Genomic DNA, 22,927 nt, shown 5'->3' with positions numbered 1-22,927 from the left:
TAAATACATAATTTCTTATGATAAATAGTTTGTACACAATACATGTAAGTTTTTCTTTGCATTCTATCATTACAAAAATAGGCAAAGAGGTAGCCCTTATCTAGAGCTCTTGTCATATATGCTCTTGACAAGTTGGGTTTCACTTCAGTTGTTCCTCTTATAATTCCCCAACGATAGCCTATAAACATTTTTATTAGGCCAAAATCAAGCATTCCTTCATTCAATGGCCATTCTAACTCAAGCATAAAGGTATGCAAGTTACTACGAGTATTTGTATATTCTTAGTTTATCTCAACTTTAACTACCATATAAATAATATATTCGTGCTTCATCAATAACATAAGCACATTGTACTAGATTACACTCCCATATGAAATTTATTTTCCGCCAAGTATCCAATTTCATCCAAACTACACTGTACATTTAACAAAAGCTTTTACAATATCCACAATACCTCAAAAACACACTTTCATACTAAAATTTATATATGAACACAAACTTCCAAAACTTCTATAATATCGAGAATACAGCAAACTTGATCCAGTCCATATCAGCCCACTTTAACGTTGACATATACATCAACATTTCATCACTTTTTTTATGGTAGATTCCTGGCCATGATAGCTTTAGTTTGATGATAGTATTGGTTAGTTTCTTTATTATGATTTTCACTCTTCGTTCTATATTTCCTTGTCATTTGATCGGGGCTAAGGTTAATAACTGATGACCATGACTTGTAAATTTGGAAAAAGAAAATTACGAGGAAATTTTTAGAATAAAGTTTCATTGATCCATGTCCTACTGCCGTGTTAATGACGAAGGAAATTGAGCTTGCTAACAAGGAAATTGAGTTTCACCTCCCTTTCCAGAAACCAAACATGTTCAATTATTAAACCCTGCCATGTTTATTTCCGAAAATTTATTATGATGTGAATCGAACGTCATGACCGCACCAGCCCACCCACCACAAAATCCTGTAAAAGTAAATTGAATTTTTAATATATTAAGTTCAATGCAATTACTTTGCAGCCCCGGTGCCTCGAGAGCATGAGTTGCGACATAAAATGGAAGCTGGTGCCCTCCCCCAACACTCAGGAATTGGCTGCAATTATCGCGTTCAACTCGTTGAGAAAACCTGCAATGGCCACAATCACTGAACAAGCCCCAAAACAAATTTTAGGTAAGAATGAAAACCACAAGCAAATAGCACAGGTTGGCAAATTGAAAAACTGCCAAAGGATTTCCCATAGCCAATTATAGGACGGCTGTACAGTATATTAACATGTTTCAACTCAACATCTCAATGCCACCGAATTCTTTTCTAATCATGGCCTGTGACACACATTATCTACAATAACTTCTGCAATGGCCCCACAGCTTAACCGAATCCAAACCCTTCACTGGCTTCATGAATGGCAAGTAGCAACCTCTCTTCCAAATGTTGTTTTGAAGGATACTCCGGTAAGTCCAATTGATTGAAACTGCAAGAATCAATTGGTTAGGTTAGAATCTCATGTATATTTTCCCCATCAACAAAAATTTAAATTGGGGGAGTGAAGTGAAGGAATGCAGCCAGAGACATCATTACTGCATATAATCTTAACAAAAAAAAAAAAAGCCACTGTAATACAAGATTACCAAGTATGAGCTGAGGGCAAGTGATCAGGGCTCCCATAAGCCTTGTGTATCTGGAACTTTTGTGAACCTGAGATTCCTTGGAGAGCACTAAAGCCTTCCAAAGGCACCTGGAAGAAGTAGAAAGAACCATTCTTAGACCTCTTAAGAGTTCCCTCATTTTTATCCAGGAAAATGATCTAAAGCATCAAAAGAATGCAACAACAATCCCCCAAGATTATGAATTTGTTTCCAAGCAGACTTTTTAGCAAGCATATTACAATCTCATCGAGATGTCAATGATCAAGAAAATCTGTTGTCAGAAACAAGTTGAGAACCTTAAGGCATGAATCTGACAAAATAACATGCTAGTGTAAGTAAAATACCTTGGATGTGCCCGTCACAAACTGCAGAAGCCGAGCCTTATCCTCCTTGCTGAATCCTTGAACAACCTCCCAGAACCACTGTATGACAGGAGATGCTGGGCTGTATCCAGAGTACTCAGTATTGGTCCTCATGTCATCCACTGGAAGACATCAACAAGGAACAATCTTTTAGAGCCTTGTTTCATATATCACAAGAATTTTTGGATAGAAGGTAGGGAATGAAAAAATATCGTCATAAATCAAGCAAGGACAACAGATTGGGGAAAACTCACAATCAATATCTGGAAGTCCACTTATCAATAATTCCAACTCCTTGTCATTAAAAATTGAAATTAATTCCCTGGAAATTAATTCAGTGAATCCTTCCAAGAAGGCATTTATTTGAGGACGAATAGCGGTTGTCAAACGATGCTCAGCAACTAAATCAACATACTGGTGCTTATTCTCCTCTGTGACTTTAATGTTACGCCCACCAGGAATGAGTTCATAGTCCGTCACCTACGTTGTGTTCATCAAACTTGATCATTAAAAAACATCATCCATGACGTCTTGGTTACAAAGTCAGTGCAAAGTCATTACCTCATTTTTTTCATACAGTATAAGCTTCTCCTCATCAGCATCAATGCTGAAAGTGAGATCCAGAACATCACTTATATCATTCTGCAAGCATGAAGGAGTAGGCTAATAAGTTTCAAAGAGTGCGTGTACACATAGTTGGTTAGGGGGGTGGTTGCCATTGCGCATACCTCAAGCATCCACTTCAGGTTTTTAAAGTAATCAGGATCAATAGCTTCAATGTCATGATATGTAACTTTAACTCCTAAAATATGCTTGTAAAAGGATCGAGTGAAATGGACATCCAAAAGTTGACCATCAAAAAGTGCTTTCCCAACCTGCCAGACATGGATGAGAGTCATTTAGAAAATACACAATCAACATTGCAATCAAACAAGAACATCTAGAAATGGTACTCACAACTCTTCCAACAAATTTGAAGTATGATAGATGTTCTGTTTGGTAAACAGAGTTTGGGTTAGGCTGAAACGTTGATTCATTGCCAACTGTTGTAAACAGCAGTGCTCCCTTGTCAAAAATAACTCTGGATAACAGCTGGTACCATTCCCTCGTCAGTCCACCTGCATCAATTCCTTCCTCTCCTTGAAAGTGAACAGTCAGCCTCCCTTTCAAATCTATGGTTGATCGCATGCGAAGTTGATTGTATGAATCTTCAAGAATGTAAGCTCTTCTCACAGAAATTCTTAAAGGACTGTGATGATGATCATGCTGGTGTTTTATTTTTGATCTGAAGTGGGCTCGCTTGTTGTCAAAATCAACAAAACGCGGAACCCTCAGCATGAGTGAGAAAGACTTCTCAAGCAACCCAGGATTTTGACGGATGAAAGCATTAAGCAGCTTCCTGTGTTTCTCTGAGAACTTGACAAAAGCAGCATGTTTCTCATCGACTTTCAAACCAGGGACTGAGGTTTTCTGCTGGGCAGCAGATGAGCTCGCATCTTCAACCTCAGAAACTGTAATACTATAGTCATGGCTGGAACCTGGCTGTGCAGGATGCAACTTCTCACACATCACAAAGAAGGACTCTATGTATGGTAAGATGTTCTGTGATCCTGCTGGAAGTGGAGGCATCACACCAGATGTCTTAGATGTAGAAGTTCTCGGTAGCAAATCAGGAGCAGAATCTGAATAGCTCTCTATTTTGCTTATGCAGGTGCTCAGCTCCAACCACAAAGGCTCTAAAGCTGCATTGATGTCACATACCAGAGAGAGAGCAGCAGTATGCTTTTTTTCTGGAGGAAGATGCTGATCCTTCTCTTTCTCAACTAGTGAAGTAACAAGGGAGCTTAATGCCTGCAAAACCCTCAAAATTGCAGCTCCATCAGAGGATGTTGTACTGAGAAGTGCTTTCACTGCTTCACCGAACATGCGTAACTCAACCATGGCAGATTTTGTCAAAGTTTGAACAGCATTGGCTAGCTCTGTAATAAATAGATGACAGTGGGTTGGAGCAATGGCAACCAGCTTCTTCATTACCTCCGCCACAAGAGTATAAGCATTATCTGACAAACTGAGAAACATAGCATGTCAAGACAAAGGCACCGAGCATATGTGAAAATAGATCCTACACCTCTAAAATAATGATGATACTAATCGCAGACAATAGAAAAACAGCCATTAAATTTGTTGAGCCAACAAATTGTCAGCTGAGCCATACTGAGGAAATAAAAATAAGACTTGTAGTCCATGAAATCTAGTCCATGCATGACACCAGCAGATGATGCAAGAAAATTTGCCAGAAAGATAATAAACAACTATTTGTTGACATCAATGAGCACAAGAACCACATAAGGCATGGAAAAGCATATTAAAGTTACATCATACCCTTCCCGTGCTAGCAATGAGCATAGAAGTCGAAGTTCTGCTTGTGGCAGGTTAAGCAGTATGATTTGAGCATCTGATTCACTATTTGCACCAGAAGTGGGTTTGGCGGAAGATGAACCAGCAACGCCTAAAGTGGTAGCACCAACTTCAGTATTCATGTCAGCATCTGAACTGGAATTTTGGGGGCCAGATGGTTGTTCAGTGGCAGCCTCGGTTTTATCTGATAAACTTGTTTTGTTTTCAGCATTGTCAATGATAACCTCCAATAAGTTAAGCAGCTGCAAAATGAATTCATGTCAATCAATATCCACTTTGCAGTCCAATGAGCAATCTAAAAACCAACATAATACTATGTGAAGCATCACCTGTTCAAGATGTGCTATGCTCCTCAAATAAAGAGGTTGGTTCAAGAGGCTCAAGAGTAAGGCAATAGATATGTATCCTTCCTCGTGCTGCTTTCTATCATCTTCCCTTACAATCATCACAGCTTTGCCACGTGCCTGCTCAGTATTCTCTGTCTCCCTTAGTGCAGGGAGCGGCAGTCTAAACTGAAGTAAAATTTTTGCCACATAGGGATGGTTTCGAGCCAAGTAAGTCAGCATCTCAAGGATACGCCGAGACAGCAAGGGTGGAACTCCTATAAATAAACAACAAATTATATGTATATACTAACTACTCTATGCGCCAGTAACACAAGATAAAAATCAGAAACTCCTCGAATACACCATCAAGAATTAGAGCTCTAAAGCTTCAAGCATGTAGCAGATGAATCATAATTGTCTTGATTTCTAATAATAATAAATAGCAACTATTTTTTTTAAAATGTTAAGATACAGAAATTAAATTACAGATCTTACCATCGAAAGACTGTGGACGCGAATACATCACATTGCTCTGGCAAGCATAGAGTCGATACAATGGCTCAGCAACATTTGAATAATTGGCAGGCCTTCTTTTATCAACCATCAGCATATCCATCAGGATTTTTACCAGAGTAGCTCTGGTTTCACCATGAGAACATAAATTCAGGAGAAGCCTTTGTAGTGGTCCTTTATACAGCGGCTACAAAGTCATGCAATTGGTACAATTATCAGAATCTAGATGGTCCACACTATCAAGAAAAAAAAAAAAAAAGAGAGAGTACTGCACAAAGGCAAATATATTCTTGCTGAGTACCTGAACTATGCGAAGCACCCGAATCATTGCTTGAAGAGATTCTGTCTCAACTAAAGGAGCTCCATCAGCTTCAACAAGCTTAGCAGTCATAGACCTACGGGAGGCAATCCCAGCTCTTTCCAGACTGTATCCAATACCTTCACCCCGTCGAGAAGACTCACCTCTACGACTTCTAGGGTACATACCAAAGAGATTGCGATTGCTATAACGATGAGCAAATCTTTCTCGCAACATGTTAGCCTCCGCAACAAGGGCGGGTGTGAGATTGGCAAGAATAGCATCAGATGATGTTAGGAGAACCTGAGGATGGAAACATAGTTATATGTTTATATCACATACCAAACAAATTTTATGACCAGAGCACAAGAAGAAATGTACCTCTTCACGCAAATCTGAAGGGAATGTTGCAATGATTGAGACTGTGTCCATCTCAACAGGTTGACCTTCCAGTTCATGAGATTGATGAAGTCTTTGTGCTTGTTGTTGTGCTAAAACCTCTGCCCGGATGTCTGGGGGAAGGGCTGCAAGGAACTCTGGATCAATATCTCCCATGTTTTGTGGTTCTGCATTTGAAGGCTGTGACACTTGACCCTGTTGAGCAGAGAGGACTTCAGCACGCAATTCCTCAGGAAGGGCATCCAAGAAAGCAGGGTCAATTGATCCAGATCCAGTATCACCACCAATCTGCTGTTCCACAGCTGGACCATCTTGCTCTGCTTCCCTGCTAGAATTTTCAGATACCTCAGTCACACTATGAAGAGATGCATCTCTCCCAGTTGCAAGAGTAGAATTTCCAAAAGACATGCTCGTTCTCCTTATCCGAGTTGACTGTGGATCCAAAGGCATTCTATCTGCCGAACCTTGCCTTTCTCCACCATCATCATGACCATCAGCACTTCCAATTTCAACATCAAGACTCCGAAGGCTTTCCCCTAAAGTTGCCCCACTTTCACTGCTTTCTTGGCTTACTGCCTCAACATCACGGGCAGCAGCATCATTCTGTTCTAACTGCATTTCAACAGATTGTGTGTGAGATTCACTTGCTGCCAGTCCGATCTCAACATTGCCAGGTCCATCAATTGTTATGGAAGTGGTAGTTGGTGCATTGCTGCCCTCAAGGTTTGCATTGTTTTCAACTTGGATGTCAGGGTGCGTGTCTGCTTCTGGTTCCTGTAACTGAACGTTCTCACCATTGCGTTTAGGCTCCCCTGTCAATGTGTTTGGATCAGAGAGTTTTTCAGTGTTTGGCTGTCTCAAATGAGAGACAAGCAACTCCTCAAGGCCTGTGGGAACAGATACATTAGATCCACCACTTTGCTGATTGTCATCCATCCACAGGTTCAAACGGTTTCCATGACGCCCATTACGCAACGAGCGGAAAATAGTATCCAGCTGTAATGAGGTGCTCTCCAAGTTCCTATCTGTAAAAACCATATCGCGGGCATTTTCTGGAAAATGCAAAATCATGTGAAAGATAAATTTCAAAACTATAAAGATGTGGAAATTAAGATCAACTCACAATGACTTCACACACACTTACAGGCAATTACTTGCAAGAAATAAATGAAAACAATAACTAATATTACAGCAGATGAAAATCCAACTACTGAAACACACCTGCTTGTCTGGGAAGGCCCAAATTTGATGATGAAGGTCCAACTAAAAGGGGATGTCGTGAGGGGGCAGCACTGTCGCCACCTCTACCAAGAAGATTGTAAATTGATGTAGTACGCCCTTGACGTCTAGAACCAAAAACTTCAACTGGCATAACATGGAGAGTATCATTGGCAAAGGCATGGTCTCTACCAAAAACCTCGATGTGGTCAAAAACATTTATCCCATTGATGCCCTCCTCCAGCCGGAGAATAACTCCATCATCTTCCTCCTCATCTTCATCGTCTTCCTCCAGCACTTCCTCATCAAACTCATCATCATCAATATCATGATCATCTTGATCTGTGTCGGGATGTGGCAAGTGATGGACTTCATCTTCTTCCAAACCATTATGCTCCTCGTCATCTTCATCATCGTCATCATCTACTTCATCCCCCTCATCTCCAGACATCTCTTCATCCTCATCCTCATCTTCATCCGGAGTTTCTTGCCCACGAGGCTGGATATCAAATCTTATCCCAACAGTATCCATGCCATTTTCAAGACTCCTCATATCCTCAGAAGTTTCTTGCATAAAGTCATCCTCAGTAGCAGGAGCGAAACCTCCATCAAGATCCTGATCATGATCCATGTCATCTGTAACAGCCTCAGATCGACCAAGGTTTTGGATGGCATTAAATGATTCGGCATGGTCAGCTGACATAGCATCATGGTTGGATTGTGAGCCCATTTCAGTTGACTGGGAAATCTCAACAATATTCTCTGTTCTGACAGATTGACTCTCTGTAGGAGGTTTTGTTGAACTCTCACCTTTCCCAGTATTAGAATCAGCAGAATTGACATGTTCTTTGGTTACCAACTCCAGAGCTTTGATAAGCCCAGTTACAACTTTAGGTGAGTCAGTATGATCCAGATCCAACACTTCAAGAGTTCGAGTCAAAGACCTAACCAAACCAACATCTATAAAAGTGGCAGAAGCTTCTGGGGAGATGTATGAGCCAGTAGGTGTACGGGCAGCAAGTAAATCATTTAGCAGATCAATATATGTCTGCATATCATTGGTTGGTGGCCTAAAGCCATCACAAGAATCGACAAACTCACAGAAAATGTCACTGATCTCAGCAAAGACCCTCCTCCTTGCTTCAGCAGAACGAACACTGGATGCTACCAAAAACTGGTTTGCCCGAGTAGCTAGTTTATTCTTCCAGTCACCATCTATTTTCCTTTCCTTCTTCATATTTCGAGAACTCGGAATGAACTTGTGAAGAATATGGTGAAATATACCTCCAGTACACAAACCAGCGGAACCCTTCTGAAGATTAGGGCCCCGGCAACTACTAACTTCAGAATCCCTTCTAAGAAGCACATGAACAGATGAAGGATACATTAGCACAATCTCAGTCAAAAGCTTTAGGATAAAAACAACCTTTGCAAGCACTGCATATGCTTCTTGGCAACTGGTCCCATTCTCTTCAGAAACAGTGGCTACTGCTTTTCCTTTACCTTTAGTTGCAGCAGCATCAATATCCATATCCACGGATAATGGCACATCAGTCACAACATCATCTTTCAAGGGAGGTACAAAACTGCTGATTGAATCCAAAAGAAGCTCAATAACATGTACAAAGCTCTGGGGAGATTTTCGGTGAGCTTTGGAACTCTTTGAATTCATATCATGAAGTTTCCCATGCACATACCCAGGTGATGATGTATTCATACTGCCCAAAGTAACCTTCGCATCACCAGCATGTGGTTTCTCTCTTTCCAAAGCTTTCTCCTTCTCCTTTTCTTTCTCTTTGGATTTATCTTTCTCACGATCTTTCAGCAACACAATGTAAGGCCTGTCACCTACCATCTCAACTTGACAAACAGATTGTGCAGCCTGCATAAAAATTGTTGGATCCCGAGAGATGACAGAACTTAAATTCAGAAGAAAATTGCGTGGAGTGACCCTTCCATTTGAATGTCGGTTAGCAGCAGTAACAAGTTTATGCCTTATCTCAGCTTCCATTGCTTGCTGGAGGGTTTGAGGATCTTCAAGGACATGACGGATAATAGTAGCAGCAATATTATCAAATCCAGAAAAGAGGCTACTTGTTGGCAAAGAAAGAAGCAAACTCACACCCTCAGCTTCAAGAAAACAAACAGCTACAGAATGAGTTCTCGTGAGTGTGGAACATAGCTGCAGCACAGCATGCATTGTTTCAGATGGAAGCTGGTTCCTGATACAACTGCAAGAAATCTTAATAAGTCTCTTCTGCTCATCTACATCTATGTGCTTTGTAGGTGACGCCAGTGGAGATTGCAATTTGTTTTGCTTATCCTCATCAATACTGATTGAGATTTGTTGGTTGCTGACATCATCCCTCTTCAACTGCTCCACAATTTCAGATGTCAATTTCTGATCCACCTGCAGTAGCCGATCCATCGCAAGAAAAGCTGTCGTTACCCACTTTGGAACCTGTTTTTTCTCTTTGTCAATTGAACCAGAATCCCACTGTGAAAGTGAATCTGATGCAATTTTAACCAGACCATCCTTTAACGCAATTTCACGTGACACCGCATCTTCATGAAGTATCAAGGCAAGAACATGAAAAAGAGCAGATATCATGGTATTATTTCTGCTATCAGAGACCAGACTGCTTTGCTTCACTTGATCAAGAATAAACGAGATGACATTAGACCTGTATTGACCATCATTCTGTGAGCATATCAACAGAAGGAGGTCCCGAACTGGAAAAGCTAGAGGCTCCTTCACTTGCAGAAGCTTTGTGCATGTTGACAACAACTCCTCGACTGGAGGAAGTTGGACCATCTCTTCTTCAAGCTGTTGGCTATTGGCAGTTGCAGCATCTTCCTTTGCATCTGATTCTGAGTTCCCCAAAGACATGGCAAGTGCGCGAGCAAGTTCATCATCTTCTGGAGCTTCCTCGGGATGGGAGAATAACCAGTCCATTGCCAGTTCTACACTATTTGATCCAACTTGCCTCAGAGCTTCTTCTGCCCTAGACCTGGAAAAACCCATCTCAACAATGGTTGAAATAGTTGTTTCATTCAGGGGAGGACCAGTGATACGGGCACTCGTGCTGCTGTTTGCATTTTTCACTTCAACCCCTGAATAAACATGCCTGATGATGGAAATAACTGCACTGATGAAATCGTTACCACAATCAGCAAACTGTGGGTGAGTCCAAACAGGTAGCACTGCCTTGAGCACCATAGACTGGAGCACTTTAACAAAAGTTTCAGAATCCCGTGGAAAAGGAATAACTCCATTTACCAGAGGATGCACAAGCAAGTTCTTTGTAAACGGAGACAAAATCAATGATGATGTCACCAGGTGGTCCATAAGTTTACCATAGCTAGCTAAGGGACCATAAATCCATGAATGATCAGCCTCTTCTTTATTGTCATGTTTTATATTCCCATCATCAGTCTCCATAGGGGATGCAGGGGTCCTGTTAACAGTGAAGAGCAATTGACTAGTGGCTTCAAATGTGGTCAAAACAGATTGAACAACTCCATGTCCATATAAACAATTTAACAGTATTGGATTACTGGAATCTGGTCTGTCCAATAATATGCCATCAATGAAATCAACAACCTTGCCAAAGTAGCGACACTTGGTTGATACAGATGCCTCAGATCCAGAACTTACATGACCACCAAAACTCATGTGATCCAATGAAATGGAAGCCAAAGTAGAAGCCACTACCTTGGAAGATGGGGAAACATTCACAGTATCTTCCCGCCTACGAGAAGGAAGCAGCATTGCCTTTCCCAATTCTTGAAACAGATGAGTTATGTGAAAAGAAAGCGACCTCACCATGTCACAGCAAGAACTATAATAAGATCTCTGTTTGTCATATTCTTTCCTACTGATAGCACCAGCAGTGTCTGAAGATTCAGTATGACGTGGATGTTGAGTAGATCCAAACCGGTTTATAGAACTATCAGTACCTAGCCTTTGTTGAAATCCAGTTGTAGCACGACCAAGATCACGGTACAGATTTATAAGATCAAAAAACTGGGATTCAAAACTCCACCCAGATGTCCTTCTCAATAATGGATCAAGAAACTGCCTGAAGGAGTTAATTCGTTGCTCTTCAGTTTCATTTGTGCCCAGTTCAGACTCTTGTGACTCAGCAGCAGAACTAGTGCCATCATCCTCCACCTCAGGCTTAGCATCTTCAAGCAAAGCAATCTGCCAAAGAACTTCTCGCTGCACTCGTCCAATATCCTCCAGAACATCTTTGCTACCATTTCCAAATTCTGTTAGCAGTGCAGTTACCCAGCGGTTCTCTTTTGAGTCAGCAAGAAATAGAAGGAACTCAACAAGGAAAAGTGATGAAAAGATTCCATCATCTGGCATTGTCCTGGGATCAAGCAAAAAGGACCCAGAATCCATGCCAAATCCAGTCAAAGCTTTCTTTAAATGATCCCTAAGGGAGCCACAGAATGCATGTGCCAGAGGTGCAGAGTGGTGCTGGGTAAAACCCTTGAAAACCATAGTGCTATGCAAAGCTATAGACATTCCTTCTGATGATTGGACAATGTTATGCTGTAATAGAAGCCTCAGCAAAAATTCTATCCCTGACTTCTCCACAAATAACCGACATGTTTCAGCATTTTCCATTGTTCTGTGAAGCAGCACCATCATATGAAAAATACCTAGCTGGATGAACTGATCATTACTGATTCCTTCTGCACCTGAATCAACACCACCAACCAAACAGCAATGCCCTTCACTATCCTTGTTCTCGGCATCCATTTCCATTGCAGTGCTGCCAACAACTTTCCCTGATGATGAGCAGTTACTGTCCGCGAAGGAAGCAATTTTATCAATAATCTCAATAATTAAATCAACACCAGTGCTTCTCAATGAAGATACATGACGCAAAAGCTCTTCCACTGCATTTGCCAAAGGAACAATGGCTTCATTCATCGCTAAAACATATTTTTTGCTGGTGAAGATATCAACAAGGAACCGTAAAGCAGAAGTTTCTTTCACTGCCTCTAAACCTTTTGCATTAAGACAGATGGCACCAAGACCATTAGGAACACATGTAAGAGCCTTTGAGGCAGGAAGAACTCCAGCTAACACTGAGGATAAAAATGCATCTGGAAGACCCATTTCATGCAAAACAGGAAAACAAGTTGGGTCTTTGTGAATAATCTCACTCATAACAGTCACAGCTGAGTAATAAATGTCACCTCCAAATTTATCTGCATTCTTGTATATCAGTGACAAAGTAGAAGGTAAGGAGCTATCATGGGAATTCAAGGATCTGGCATTGCCAGCAGGTGCATATGTGGCAGACCCAAGTGCCTTCAAAAGCACCTTGATGAGCCTCTTCTGCGAGTAGATATGATCATCACTGAATCTTGAACATTCACCAATGGTCACTGAATTATCAATTTCCCCGGCCAAGCCAATAATTCTATGTACTTCTATCTGTAACCTTTGTGCCAAAAGTTCTACTCCCCCCAATTCTCGAAGCAGTGACACAGCTGAACTGCTGTAATCCATGAGCTTCTGTAAGGCTTTCACGGCCAAATAGACAAGGTGCATATGACTGGGATCTGAGTCCTCCAAAAGTGGTAAAAAAGTAGGAACCATTCCAGACCCCCTAACATTGCTCCCTGAAGCTGAGGATGACACAATATGGAGCAAATAGAACTGAAGAAGTGCTTCAACAAAGGCAAGAGAGGATGGATCGTTGGAGTTCTTCAGCGACAAAACAGCTTTCTGAAGCACATTCAGGAGAATCATGCGGTTCCCTGCAGCAAAACTGATGCTAGATCCACTTAAAATCCGTGCCCGCTCATGTGATGCTGTATAAGCAGCTAACTGAGCACCTAAGGCCAGCATTGCAAGAGTTCTGATGGTTCCAGGAACAGTTTCTTCTGATCGCACAATCCTAATCAACTCATTTGTATACTCAGGTTCATTAGCAAAAAAGGAAGTCAGTTCATCATTCGCATCACCAGACTGAACAAGCACAATGAATGCGAGGAGGCAGATCCTGCTGTACAGCCTGCACACTCTAGGAGAACGAAAAGCCCGAGCATATCTGATTCTGGTCAGTAATGAGAATCGAAGGTCAGGAGGTACATTATACTGCTCAATGTACTGTTTCATCAACTGTAGGTCATCTTCTTTTTGTAAATGCAGGTCTGCTGTGTGTATAACTCTCAAACTAGAAGTTGTATTGCTACTGTTTTCCATAGTATTTTGGGCAGTCAGACCATGCAATTCAAAATAAAGGGTTGAGCCAATTCGGTGTTGAGACTTGTCCAGTTCATTTTCTTCATCAGATGGGAACAAACAAAGCCCTTCTTCCTGTGTTCTTTCATTTGCCATAACACATGAATATAAGCCCAAGCCTTCCTCTTTACTTCCCCAACCCTGTGCTAGAGACAGGAGATAGCTGTTTACTGAGCCACATCCAATCAACTTCCCACTTCCATGCAGCTTAGACGGATTGATTTTAACAAGTGCTGAAAGAGTCTCCAATGTAGCTATAAGAACCTCTGGATCTGTGGATGCTAAAAGGAGCTTGAAATGCTGATGGAAGTCACCAATATAAGCTTATTAGAGAACAAACATTACAGAAGCTTTTGAAAGAGTAAAAAGGCATACAAACAAACTTTCAACATCCATACATTTTCAGGTGGCTTAAAAAAAGTGAACATCGAACACCTATGAGCAGAATGCAAGACTCAAATCAGATACATACCTCTAAGCCATCAAATGAACTCTTGTCATGGCAATTCTCTAAAATTATTTGCATCACACGTAAAATTTGAAGAACCGCATGTTTTGGAAATGGACTATCATCTTCTGAAATATTATCTGATAATGAAAGGCCATTCCTACTAGACAAGTATGTCTTGAAGTATGTATCGAAATGCAGAAACAGAGGCCTCCAATGATGAAAATTCCCCTGAAGTTAAAGCAACAAATAAGATATATAATAGAAAAGGGGAGAACAAGTAATCTTTGTACTGCAGCAAAAAAATGCCTTTACCTTACTGTACTCCCACCGAAAGCCAGAAAGGGGTATGGCTATATCTTGCAATGGACTCTGGATCACCTTGTCAACAAATGCTTTAATTTTAGGAGGCTGCAAACAAAAACCATGGTCAGACTTTTTGAAAAACAAATCAGTGCAAACTACGCAACACCACATATATTATCCTCCAAGATTCTAGAGGGGCAAATCTCCCTCCTCGTGTCTGATGCATGGCAAGCAACTTATCTCAGAAAACTCAAAACTGAGTAATAGCACTAAACAAGATCATTCCTACGAATAAACTGAGGTAAAAAAAAAAGCAAAGAAGAGTGGTTTTTCATATCCAAAAAAGATAGTTAGGAATGCGACACTAGCAGTAAGACACCAGTCGTCAATACAAAATAAATAATGGATTAATTATAATTCTGATAGTAGCATAAAAAAACAAATAGTTCTCACTAAATGAGAGTATCCAGATAGTTCCAAAACAACTTATTCTCCTATTGACAAATACAGGTAAAGACTAAAGAGTCAGTTCTTGTGGCTTGACCTAGAATTGGCTGGTGTGATTTGTTTCTTGATAAATAATTACCACAATGGAGCCAAGAAAAGAAATTCTTGTGACAGAAAATGGTATCTCAAAGAAGTATATAACCTTTAGTTGAAAAATGAATAATAAAATGCAATATAAGATTTCATTGAGATTAAAACTATAGATTAAAAAAATAAGAATTTATGAACTTTGAAAATTCACCAAAATGAGTGAAGGGATTCGCATTGATCTTCATAAATTTTGGTTAGCAACATATCAAAATTTACATATAAGCAGGATTTAAAGATCACGATATTATTTTGTTACTTTACAATGACAAAAGGAATACACTGCTATATGAAGTTACGCACTTCAAGAAACAAAGAAAAACTGACAATGAACATAAAATATCTAAATAAAATTTAACTTCACCAAAAAGGAACGAAGTAATATGTACAATAGGTTTTCAGGAAAAAAAATTGTTAGCCACCTATCCAAAATTTACAAATAAATATGATTCAGATACCATAATAATGCTTCATGACATCATGAGGACGCAAGGAATACACTGCTATTTAGCATCAATAGCATTTTAAGCAACATTGTGAAAAATAGGCAACAAAATAATGAAACAAGAAATAATGAAATCTACCAATAACTAATGTAACGGTGCAATAGCATTCAGATGTGGGCAAAAGTTAATGAAAAGAAAGTTAATAGGTTCAAAAAAATTCAAAAGAATATCCAGAATCAATCATTTTAAATTATCTAAAGGCATTGGAGATAAGGAAAGGGTTTAAGATTTGGTATAAAACCAAATCCGAGCTCGAGTATACAGGTTCTCAATACAGAAAAATGGTCCAGTAGCTGCAACCTAAGCAGACACAGTAGATTGATTCAACAGCTGATATTCAGTGGTATTTGTAAGCCATATCGTCTTGATTGTAATATTATTTTCTTCATAGGATGCTCTGTGCTTGTTATTTTGATCATATTCAATTCTTTCTAATAGTATATTCTTTTTTTATCCAGATAAGAAAAGAAAAAATTGGATTATTTAGCATTGCAGATCCTTAACTAACAATATTGTGCACATGTCAGAGCAGTTAATACATACAACCAACTGGTCTGCAGAGAATATACAGACAACAATCTGGGCAATGTAAAACTTAAAATGCACAATTTCTTTCAAAAATTAAGGACAGTCACTTTAACAAGTATTGGGGATTTTTCTATAGTGCCAAACCACCTACTATTCATTATTCAAAATGGCATGCTATCTGTGCTTTTAATATGCACTCTGGAAGAAGATACCACTGCTTAGAGGTACAGGAATAAAACTGAAACTAAGCACCCTTCTAGGTGACAGTTACTTCTAGATACGCTATAAGGTATCACATTCAATGTCCAAACCGCAGCAGAACTAAAATATCCTTCTATCGGATAGCTACTTGCACATCCTATACAACACCATTACCAGGGATGCTCGACTGCAGAGACTCATTGTACTTTTCATGAGTTGATGTGAACAAACTTCCTCGGAGAAAAATTCTTGTGAAGAAACTCGGGCAAAAGCAGAGCATTTGTTATCTTTCTGTTACTGGAATTCGACCAAACTTTAGACCCCACTAGAACTTTTTATTCAAATCCACTCAGGTACAATTAGACACACAGATTCAACCAACCCCACATCAGCCTGTTAAACCCATAAAGCTATTCAAACTCATTAAGCTATATTCAAATTCAAATAATAATTAAATTTAAATGACCAGCCAGAGACTATGCCAAAGATATATTTTATTATATGCAACCTCCTCTCCTACTAATAAACCAAGAAATAAAAACTACCACTAACAGCAATTATGACTTTAATCACAAAGTCAATATGCAGTCACTGTAGTTAAAACTGATTAAACAGCCATAGAGCAACACCCTTTATTAAAATCCCACTATAATCATCAAACAGAACGAAAAAACCAACACAAAACCCTAATATGTTCTTAAGATTTCAAAACCGATAGAAAAACCAGTAAAAAAAATTAAACTTCAAAACAAACAAAAATAAGTAAATAAAAAGCTTACAGTTTCAGAGTCTAATTTAATAGATGGACCGATGATGCTATCACCGGACAAAAGCTGCCGTAGTCTCGATGGCAAACTCGATCGTATCGTTGCCATTAGGCTTCCACTTTATTACAATCTACCCTTTCAACTACTGCTACTACAACTGCAATATTAAGAAAATTAGAAAAAATAAAAATCAAAACCACAAAATAAAGCCAGAAATTGGGGGAGAGAAGGAATCGGAGAAGAATCTGAAAGAAATCCCTTAGATTGGTTGTAAATAAAGAGACAGAACTGAAAAGAAAAAATAGATCAGGAGAGAGGGAGTGACCTGAGAAGGATGCATACACATGAGGAGAGAGTGGAGTTAAGAGAAAAAGGCGAGAGATTGTTCTTCTTCTTCTTGCTTTTTTTATTTTCAGAGAGAGAGAGAGAGAGGCGAAACCCCAGAGCAAAGAGGAGAGGTGTGGTGTGGGGTTGAGTTTGTTTTGTGTGTTTGGAGTTGGGGAGGGTTGTCTTGGTTTTATAATACTCTCAGAATTGCGTAATTAGGATGCGTCTTTGGATTTGGACACCTAAATTATAACGTAGTCACTGTTCGTGAGTATTTGTTTATTTTAGTCCCTTCGCTTTATAAAGATCTAAATTTATTCTATATATTTTTAATTTATGTTTCTAACTTAGTCCTTTATTTAGTTTTTTCTTTATTTATTATACATTTAAAGGTGAATTGTACATTAACCTATAACTAAATCTATTAATGAGTAGAGACTCTTCATAATTAAAGCTAGTCAAGGGATTAATTATGATATTCGAAGCTATAGGGACCGATTCAATATTTTCTGGAACTGTATGGACTTAATTGTAATTTACACGGTTATGAGGGATGGGTGTGTGCTTGGGCAAGGGGAGCTGACACATTACTCAAGCTAATCTTTCAAACGCCGGTTAAGAAATCTTTTGGTAGTTTTGTAATTGTTATATTTTAAAATATTTTTTATTTACAAATATATTAAAATAATGTTTTTAAAATTTATTTTTTATATTATTGATAGAAAAAAATTAAATAAAAAAAATATTTAAGAAAAAACATTTTTATACGCAAAAATATTCATACACTTTTAAAATACTTTATTAGTTTTATGTATTTTCAATTTGCTATTTTATAAAGAGAATTATAATTAAAAAAAATCCCTTTCTAAAGTGTTCACACAATCAAGATTCTTCTTCTACCACATAGTCAATGGATTCAAGAATGGTTTATTTTCCTAATCGAATTAAGCACCGTGCTAGTTTTAGGGTTTTTCATTAAATGGATTTTGACACTTTTTTTTTACAAGAATATATAGTCAATGAATTAATGAGACGGTACACTAGGGTTTCTGGCTTTCTCTCCTTTCCTATTAAGAGAGAGACTTCCCCTCATTTTTTATTACCCTTTCTTGTCCTCAAAGCTTTCAACACCTCTTTTCTTTCTGTGGGATCCAAATCTTTCACTCATACATGTAAGTATAGTCGTCTACCCCAAGTCTTGCAATTGAGCCCAACAAGAGTGGCTTGTTGGGCCATTCATCTAAATTGCACCGGGAATGATATGATATTCGGATCCGAATAAAATCCGGATCCTAATAGTACGGGTGAGTGATAATAAAAGTATGATCATGCAACTCATGTTTGACTCAAGATGACAGATTAACCGATGCCTCGTTTCACCACATATTTGTTCTAATAATTGCGACAATGTTGAGTAACTCGTGGAGAATAGTCGACAGTATGTTTCATCAAATCTTTATGAATATTGTTGGAAATGTCAGAGATAGCACAATCATGCTCTAATTTTTTTTTCTAGATTAATATGGGTATCCAGACCAGCTTACACGCACCTCGACTAATTTCACGGACCCTGAAGTTAACGACCATGTAAACCTCTAGTAACCATGAGAAAACTTGAACTCGTGATCATTAAAGAGCAAACTCAAGGCTTGCTCCAACTTTTGCATGGCATGGAGTGCTAGTTTTTGTTCGATTTCACACCACATGATATTCATCCAACCACAAACTCAATTTCGTATACATGGCATGATTGAAAGTGAGTAAATCACTAGCAGGTCCAGTCCATCGATTCAATCCTGTAATAATAAAATTTAAGAAAAAAAAATTGAAAGCCAAAGTGAATTCATTATTTTTTGGTCTGAAATAGTATAATTATTTTTTTACATGGCTTATTAATTATTATGAGATTGATTAAGAACAATTTGATATTTTATTTTTAAAAAGCATAGTGTAGAGATTGTATTGCTCTTGAAAGCAAAGTTTATTGAGAGGTGATCCAAAGCAATTTGGTTTTTTCTTTTTTTAGGCATAATGTAAAAACTATCATATCTTTAAAAGCTAGACTTCTCAAACTTGCAACTAGGGGTATTTTTGTATTTTGAAATTAATTTTTGAATGATTAACAAGTAGACATGGTTTTTTTTTTATAGATATAGATATTAATTTAAAAAGAAAAGTAGTTGGTGTTGGCAATACGTGAGGCGCCACTCCACGTCAAAACTCCATCTTACATGATAATATTCGAAGCGTCTTGTCGTGATCTTCTTAGTGATGTGACGTAGTGGTTGGACTCTAGTGAATTTTTTTTTCTTCTTCCCTTTCTTTTATCTCTTTTCTTTTTGTCAAAATATAAATGTGTCATTTCAACTTTTTTATCCATTTTGTTTCTCATTAGTTTGATTGTTATTTATTTTGTTTTTTATATTTTATATTGATTTTTTGTTCAATTTCATCCATCATATGGTTTCATTTAATTTTTATATCAAATTTGACCATAATTCTTTTGATTGTTGTTTTTTATATATTTTTATAATTGGTTTTTTAAACCTTTTCCCTTAGCATTTGATTTCAAATTATTTTTACATCAAATGTAGTTCTCATTCTTTTTATTACTATTTTTTTATCCATTTTCATTGCATTTTTTTTTATCCATTGGTATCTTGTTGATTTAGAATTTTGCTTTATTATTTTATAGGGTTTGACTTCTATAGGGTTAGCTCATGGCTAATGACGAGGGGAACTGGTTTTGAAATTCATCACAAGTTAACTTTGGCCTTTTCAGTTCCTTTTTTAAATTTTTTTTTTCAATTACATCATTCAACACTTGATTTATTGAAAATTTATCCCCATGCTTTTCTTTTCATTTTTTTCTATGAAGTTATCTCAATCATGTACTCATGAGCACAGGGTTAGTAGGTTGACTTAGAATTTTTTTTTTGTTGCCTTTTTTTATTTTTTATTTTTTATTTTTCAGTTCACCCTTAAATATTGGTTGTTTGATAAATCAAACCTCATAATTTTATCTAGTTTTTTTTTTTTACAGTGTTGCCCCAATATCACAACCAATTTACAGATTTAATATGTTAACTCGGGTCGGGTTTTTTTAATGTTTTTCATGTTGTCAATTTTTTTCCAGTTTATTTATTGTCATTGCATTTTTTTATTCATATAATATTATTTAAGATTATCAAACCTAGTCGAGTCAATGATCAGAATCTTGAATCTTGTTTGCTTTTTAAAAAATATTTGCATCGCCTCAACATTTTTTTTATATTGAAAAAAAATTGAGCTTTATAGTTTTATACAGTTTCTTTCGACAGTGTTACCTCAATATCATGACCAAGTTGCAGATTTGACATGCTAACCTAGAAGGGTTGGAGTCGGGTTTTTTAATTCTTTTTACGTTGTCAATTTTTTTCTTCAGTTTATTTATTGTCATTACATTTTTTTTATTCGTATTATACTAGCTAAGCTTATTAAACCCAGTCGAGTCTGTGATTTGAGTCTCAAATTGTTTTTCTTTTTTAAAAATATTTGCTTGGGCTTAACATTTTTTTTATATTGAAAAAAATTTGAATTGGCCTGCTGCATAACATAATCCTCTGTTTATTTTCTTTCTATCCAAAAATCAACTTTCAACGAGAAGTTGCTAGCCCTTGAAGAATTATAAAAGGGGTTTAGACCCCATTTGTTTTTGTGTTTTAAAAGCGTTTTTGAAAAAATTATATTTTTAAATTTTTTTCTCTACTTCAAATTAATGTTTTTTGGTGTTTTCAGATCGTTTTGATGTACTAATGTCAAAAATAATTTTTAAAAAATAAAAATATATATTATTTTGATACATTTATGAGCGAAAACACTTTAAAAGGCAAATGCTATCACTCTCAAACATCCTTTTAACTTCGTGTTGAGAGCAATCAGCTAAAGACTACCGAACAACGGCGCGTGAGAAATTGCATGCCACAAATATACCATCATGGCATGCCATGGATTCTTTTTATAGTTAAGGTTACAATTGGGGATTGATTTGAAGAAAACAAAAGGAGTTATCATGTCAACTTGAGTCAATTATGTTTTAAAAAATAACATTGTATTTTTTTCTTGGTGTGGATTCACTAGGTTTTAACTATTTCAATATAAAGTTATTTAAAACTCAATAAAATCTATTATGTTTTGTTAGGTCAATGTCTCATATGATTTAACTATAAATCTAATAAAAACCAGACCCCAACCAAGCTCAAAGTTTCAAATTTTATAAATCAAACTATTAAATTGAGCTAGATTTAATAACTATGAATTTACTTGTGTTTTCCACTATGAGTACAATAAAGAAAAGGTCTGTTTGTGAATTGTGATTGTTAGCCTAGTTATAAGACCTAACATGATAATTTGGGTTAAGATAGTGAAAAAATTGAATTTTTTCACTAAAATTATATTATCTTTTTTAAAAAAGAAAAAAATTCAAAACTTGAGTTGGTGCTTTCAATTTCCAACCTACCTACTACCTGGATTTTGAACCATGTCCGACTCCTAGATGATAATGTCGTGTAACCATGGTTGTGAGTGGAATAAGTAAGTTACAAACGAATATTTCCAGCACGCTAGCCCAAGGATCCCACGAATAAACCCCTTTTTCATCCTTAACCTCTTCTTTTTCTCATTCTCGGCTTTCCATTTTTTATCCAACAGCAGGTCCACAAAACGTGTCATGTGTGCGCAAGAAAAAGTCTCCTCCTATCACTGGAAGAGGAAAAGCCCGAAACAGGTAGAGTAAGAATAATTGTTTTTTTTTTTTGTTTTAAAAATATTTTTTTATTTTAAATTAATTATTTTTAATATTTTTAGATTATTTTGATGTGTTAATGTCAAAAATATTTTTTTAAAATAAAAAATATTATTTTAATATATTTTTAACCGAAAAACATTTTGAAAAACAACCGCTACCACACTCCTAAACACCATCAAAATCATAAAAACCAGCCTGCTTAATTGGCAAAATCTCAACAAGTATAGTAATCAGGTCTGTAGACTCAGGCGTGCAGGTTTGCAGATTGTCAACCATGCATTTCCCAGTACCAGACCTCAAAAAATCTGAACGAACCATTCTGTTCTCAACCATTCTTTCAATACTAAATATATCTCAGAGGAAAAACAACCCCACTCCCAACTACATTACACTGCTTCAATTCACAGTAACTAAATGATAAACTATAAAAACCCTATATTATTTAACTTTTGTTATAATATCAATTTAAAAGGATATGTTACTTGGACAGATTGAGGTGATTAATGTGCTTTTAAGATTGTGTGAAGAGAAGATAATAAACAATAACGAGCAAACGAAACCTGATAATACCTTTATCATCCAATACACATTCAAAAAATCATTCCTAACAATGAGACGGAAGAGCATTTAACCTTCTAAATCATCACTGTTCATCACTTTAATTACATAACATCATAAAAGTCCTTTTTTCTAGACCTTGGAAAATAATTTCATTTTTAAAAGTGAATTTTAAAAAAATAAATTCCAGAAAAATAAATTATTTCCCGATATTTGGTAGTATAATAAAAAATAAATTGCAAAACACTTTTCAGTGTTTGGTTATGTCATGGAAAATGAGCTGTAAAATAACTTATTAATGTTTTTTTTTTAAATTTATTAAAATAATGAGGAATAAATCTTACAAATTAAAAAGTTGAATGTGAATGAAATTGAAAAAAAATATAATTTCATAAATTATCTCAAATAAAATAAATAATAATCAAAATAATAGAGATCAAATCTAACA

At 37.1% G+C, this 22,927-nt stretch overlaps 1 protein-coding gene across 1 annotated transcript; it reads right to left on the bottom strand.

Annotated features, from left to right (window-relative positions):
• Window positions 1–1,221: 1,221 nt before the first annotated feature.
• LOC7467222 (E3 ubiquitin-protein ligase UPL1) lies at window positions 1,222–17,294 on the bottom strand. The gene is made up of 17 exons (XM_024595687.2): window positions 17,134–17,294; window positions 16,821–16,965; window positions 14,222–14,317; window positions 13,931–14,137; window positions 7,194–13,758; window positions 5,955–7,024; window positions 5,577–5,876; window positions 5,258–5,462; window positions 4,766–5,037; window positions 4,401–4,678; window positions 2,976–4,086; window positions 2,747–2,893; window positions 2,580–2,660; window positions 2,273–2,498; window positions 2,001–2,140; window positions 1,639–1,745; window positions 1,222–1,481 (listed from the first exon to the last, which is right to left on the bottom strand). The coding sequence occupies exons 2-17, from the start codon at window positions 16,914–16,916 to the stop codon at window positions 1,379–1,381; spliced, it is 11,004 nt and encodes a 3,667-aa protein (XP_024451455.1). The 5' UTR covers window positions 16,917–16,965; window positions 17,134–17,294; the 3' UTR covers window positions 1,222–1,378.
• Between the last annotated feature and the right edge of the window lie 5,633 nt (window positions 17,295–22,927).

Source organism: Populus trichocarpa, chromosome 2, assembly GCF_000002775.5.
Source record: "Populus trichocarpa isolate Nisqually-1 chromosome 2, P.trichocarpa_v4.1, whole genome shotgun sequence".
Classification (NCBI taxonomy): domain Eukaryota; kingdom Viridiplantae; phylum Streptophyta; class Magnoliopsida; order Malpighiales; family Salicaceae; genus Populus; species Populus trichocarpa.
This window is presented reverse-complemented; position numbering and strand designations above follow the sequence as displayed.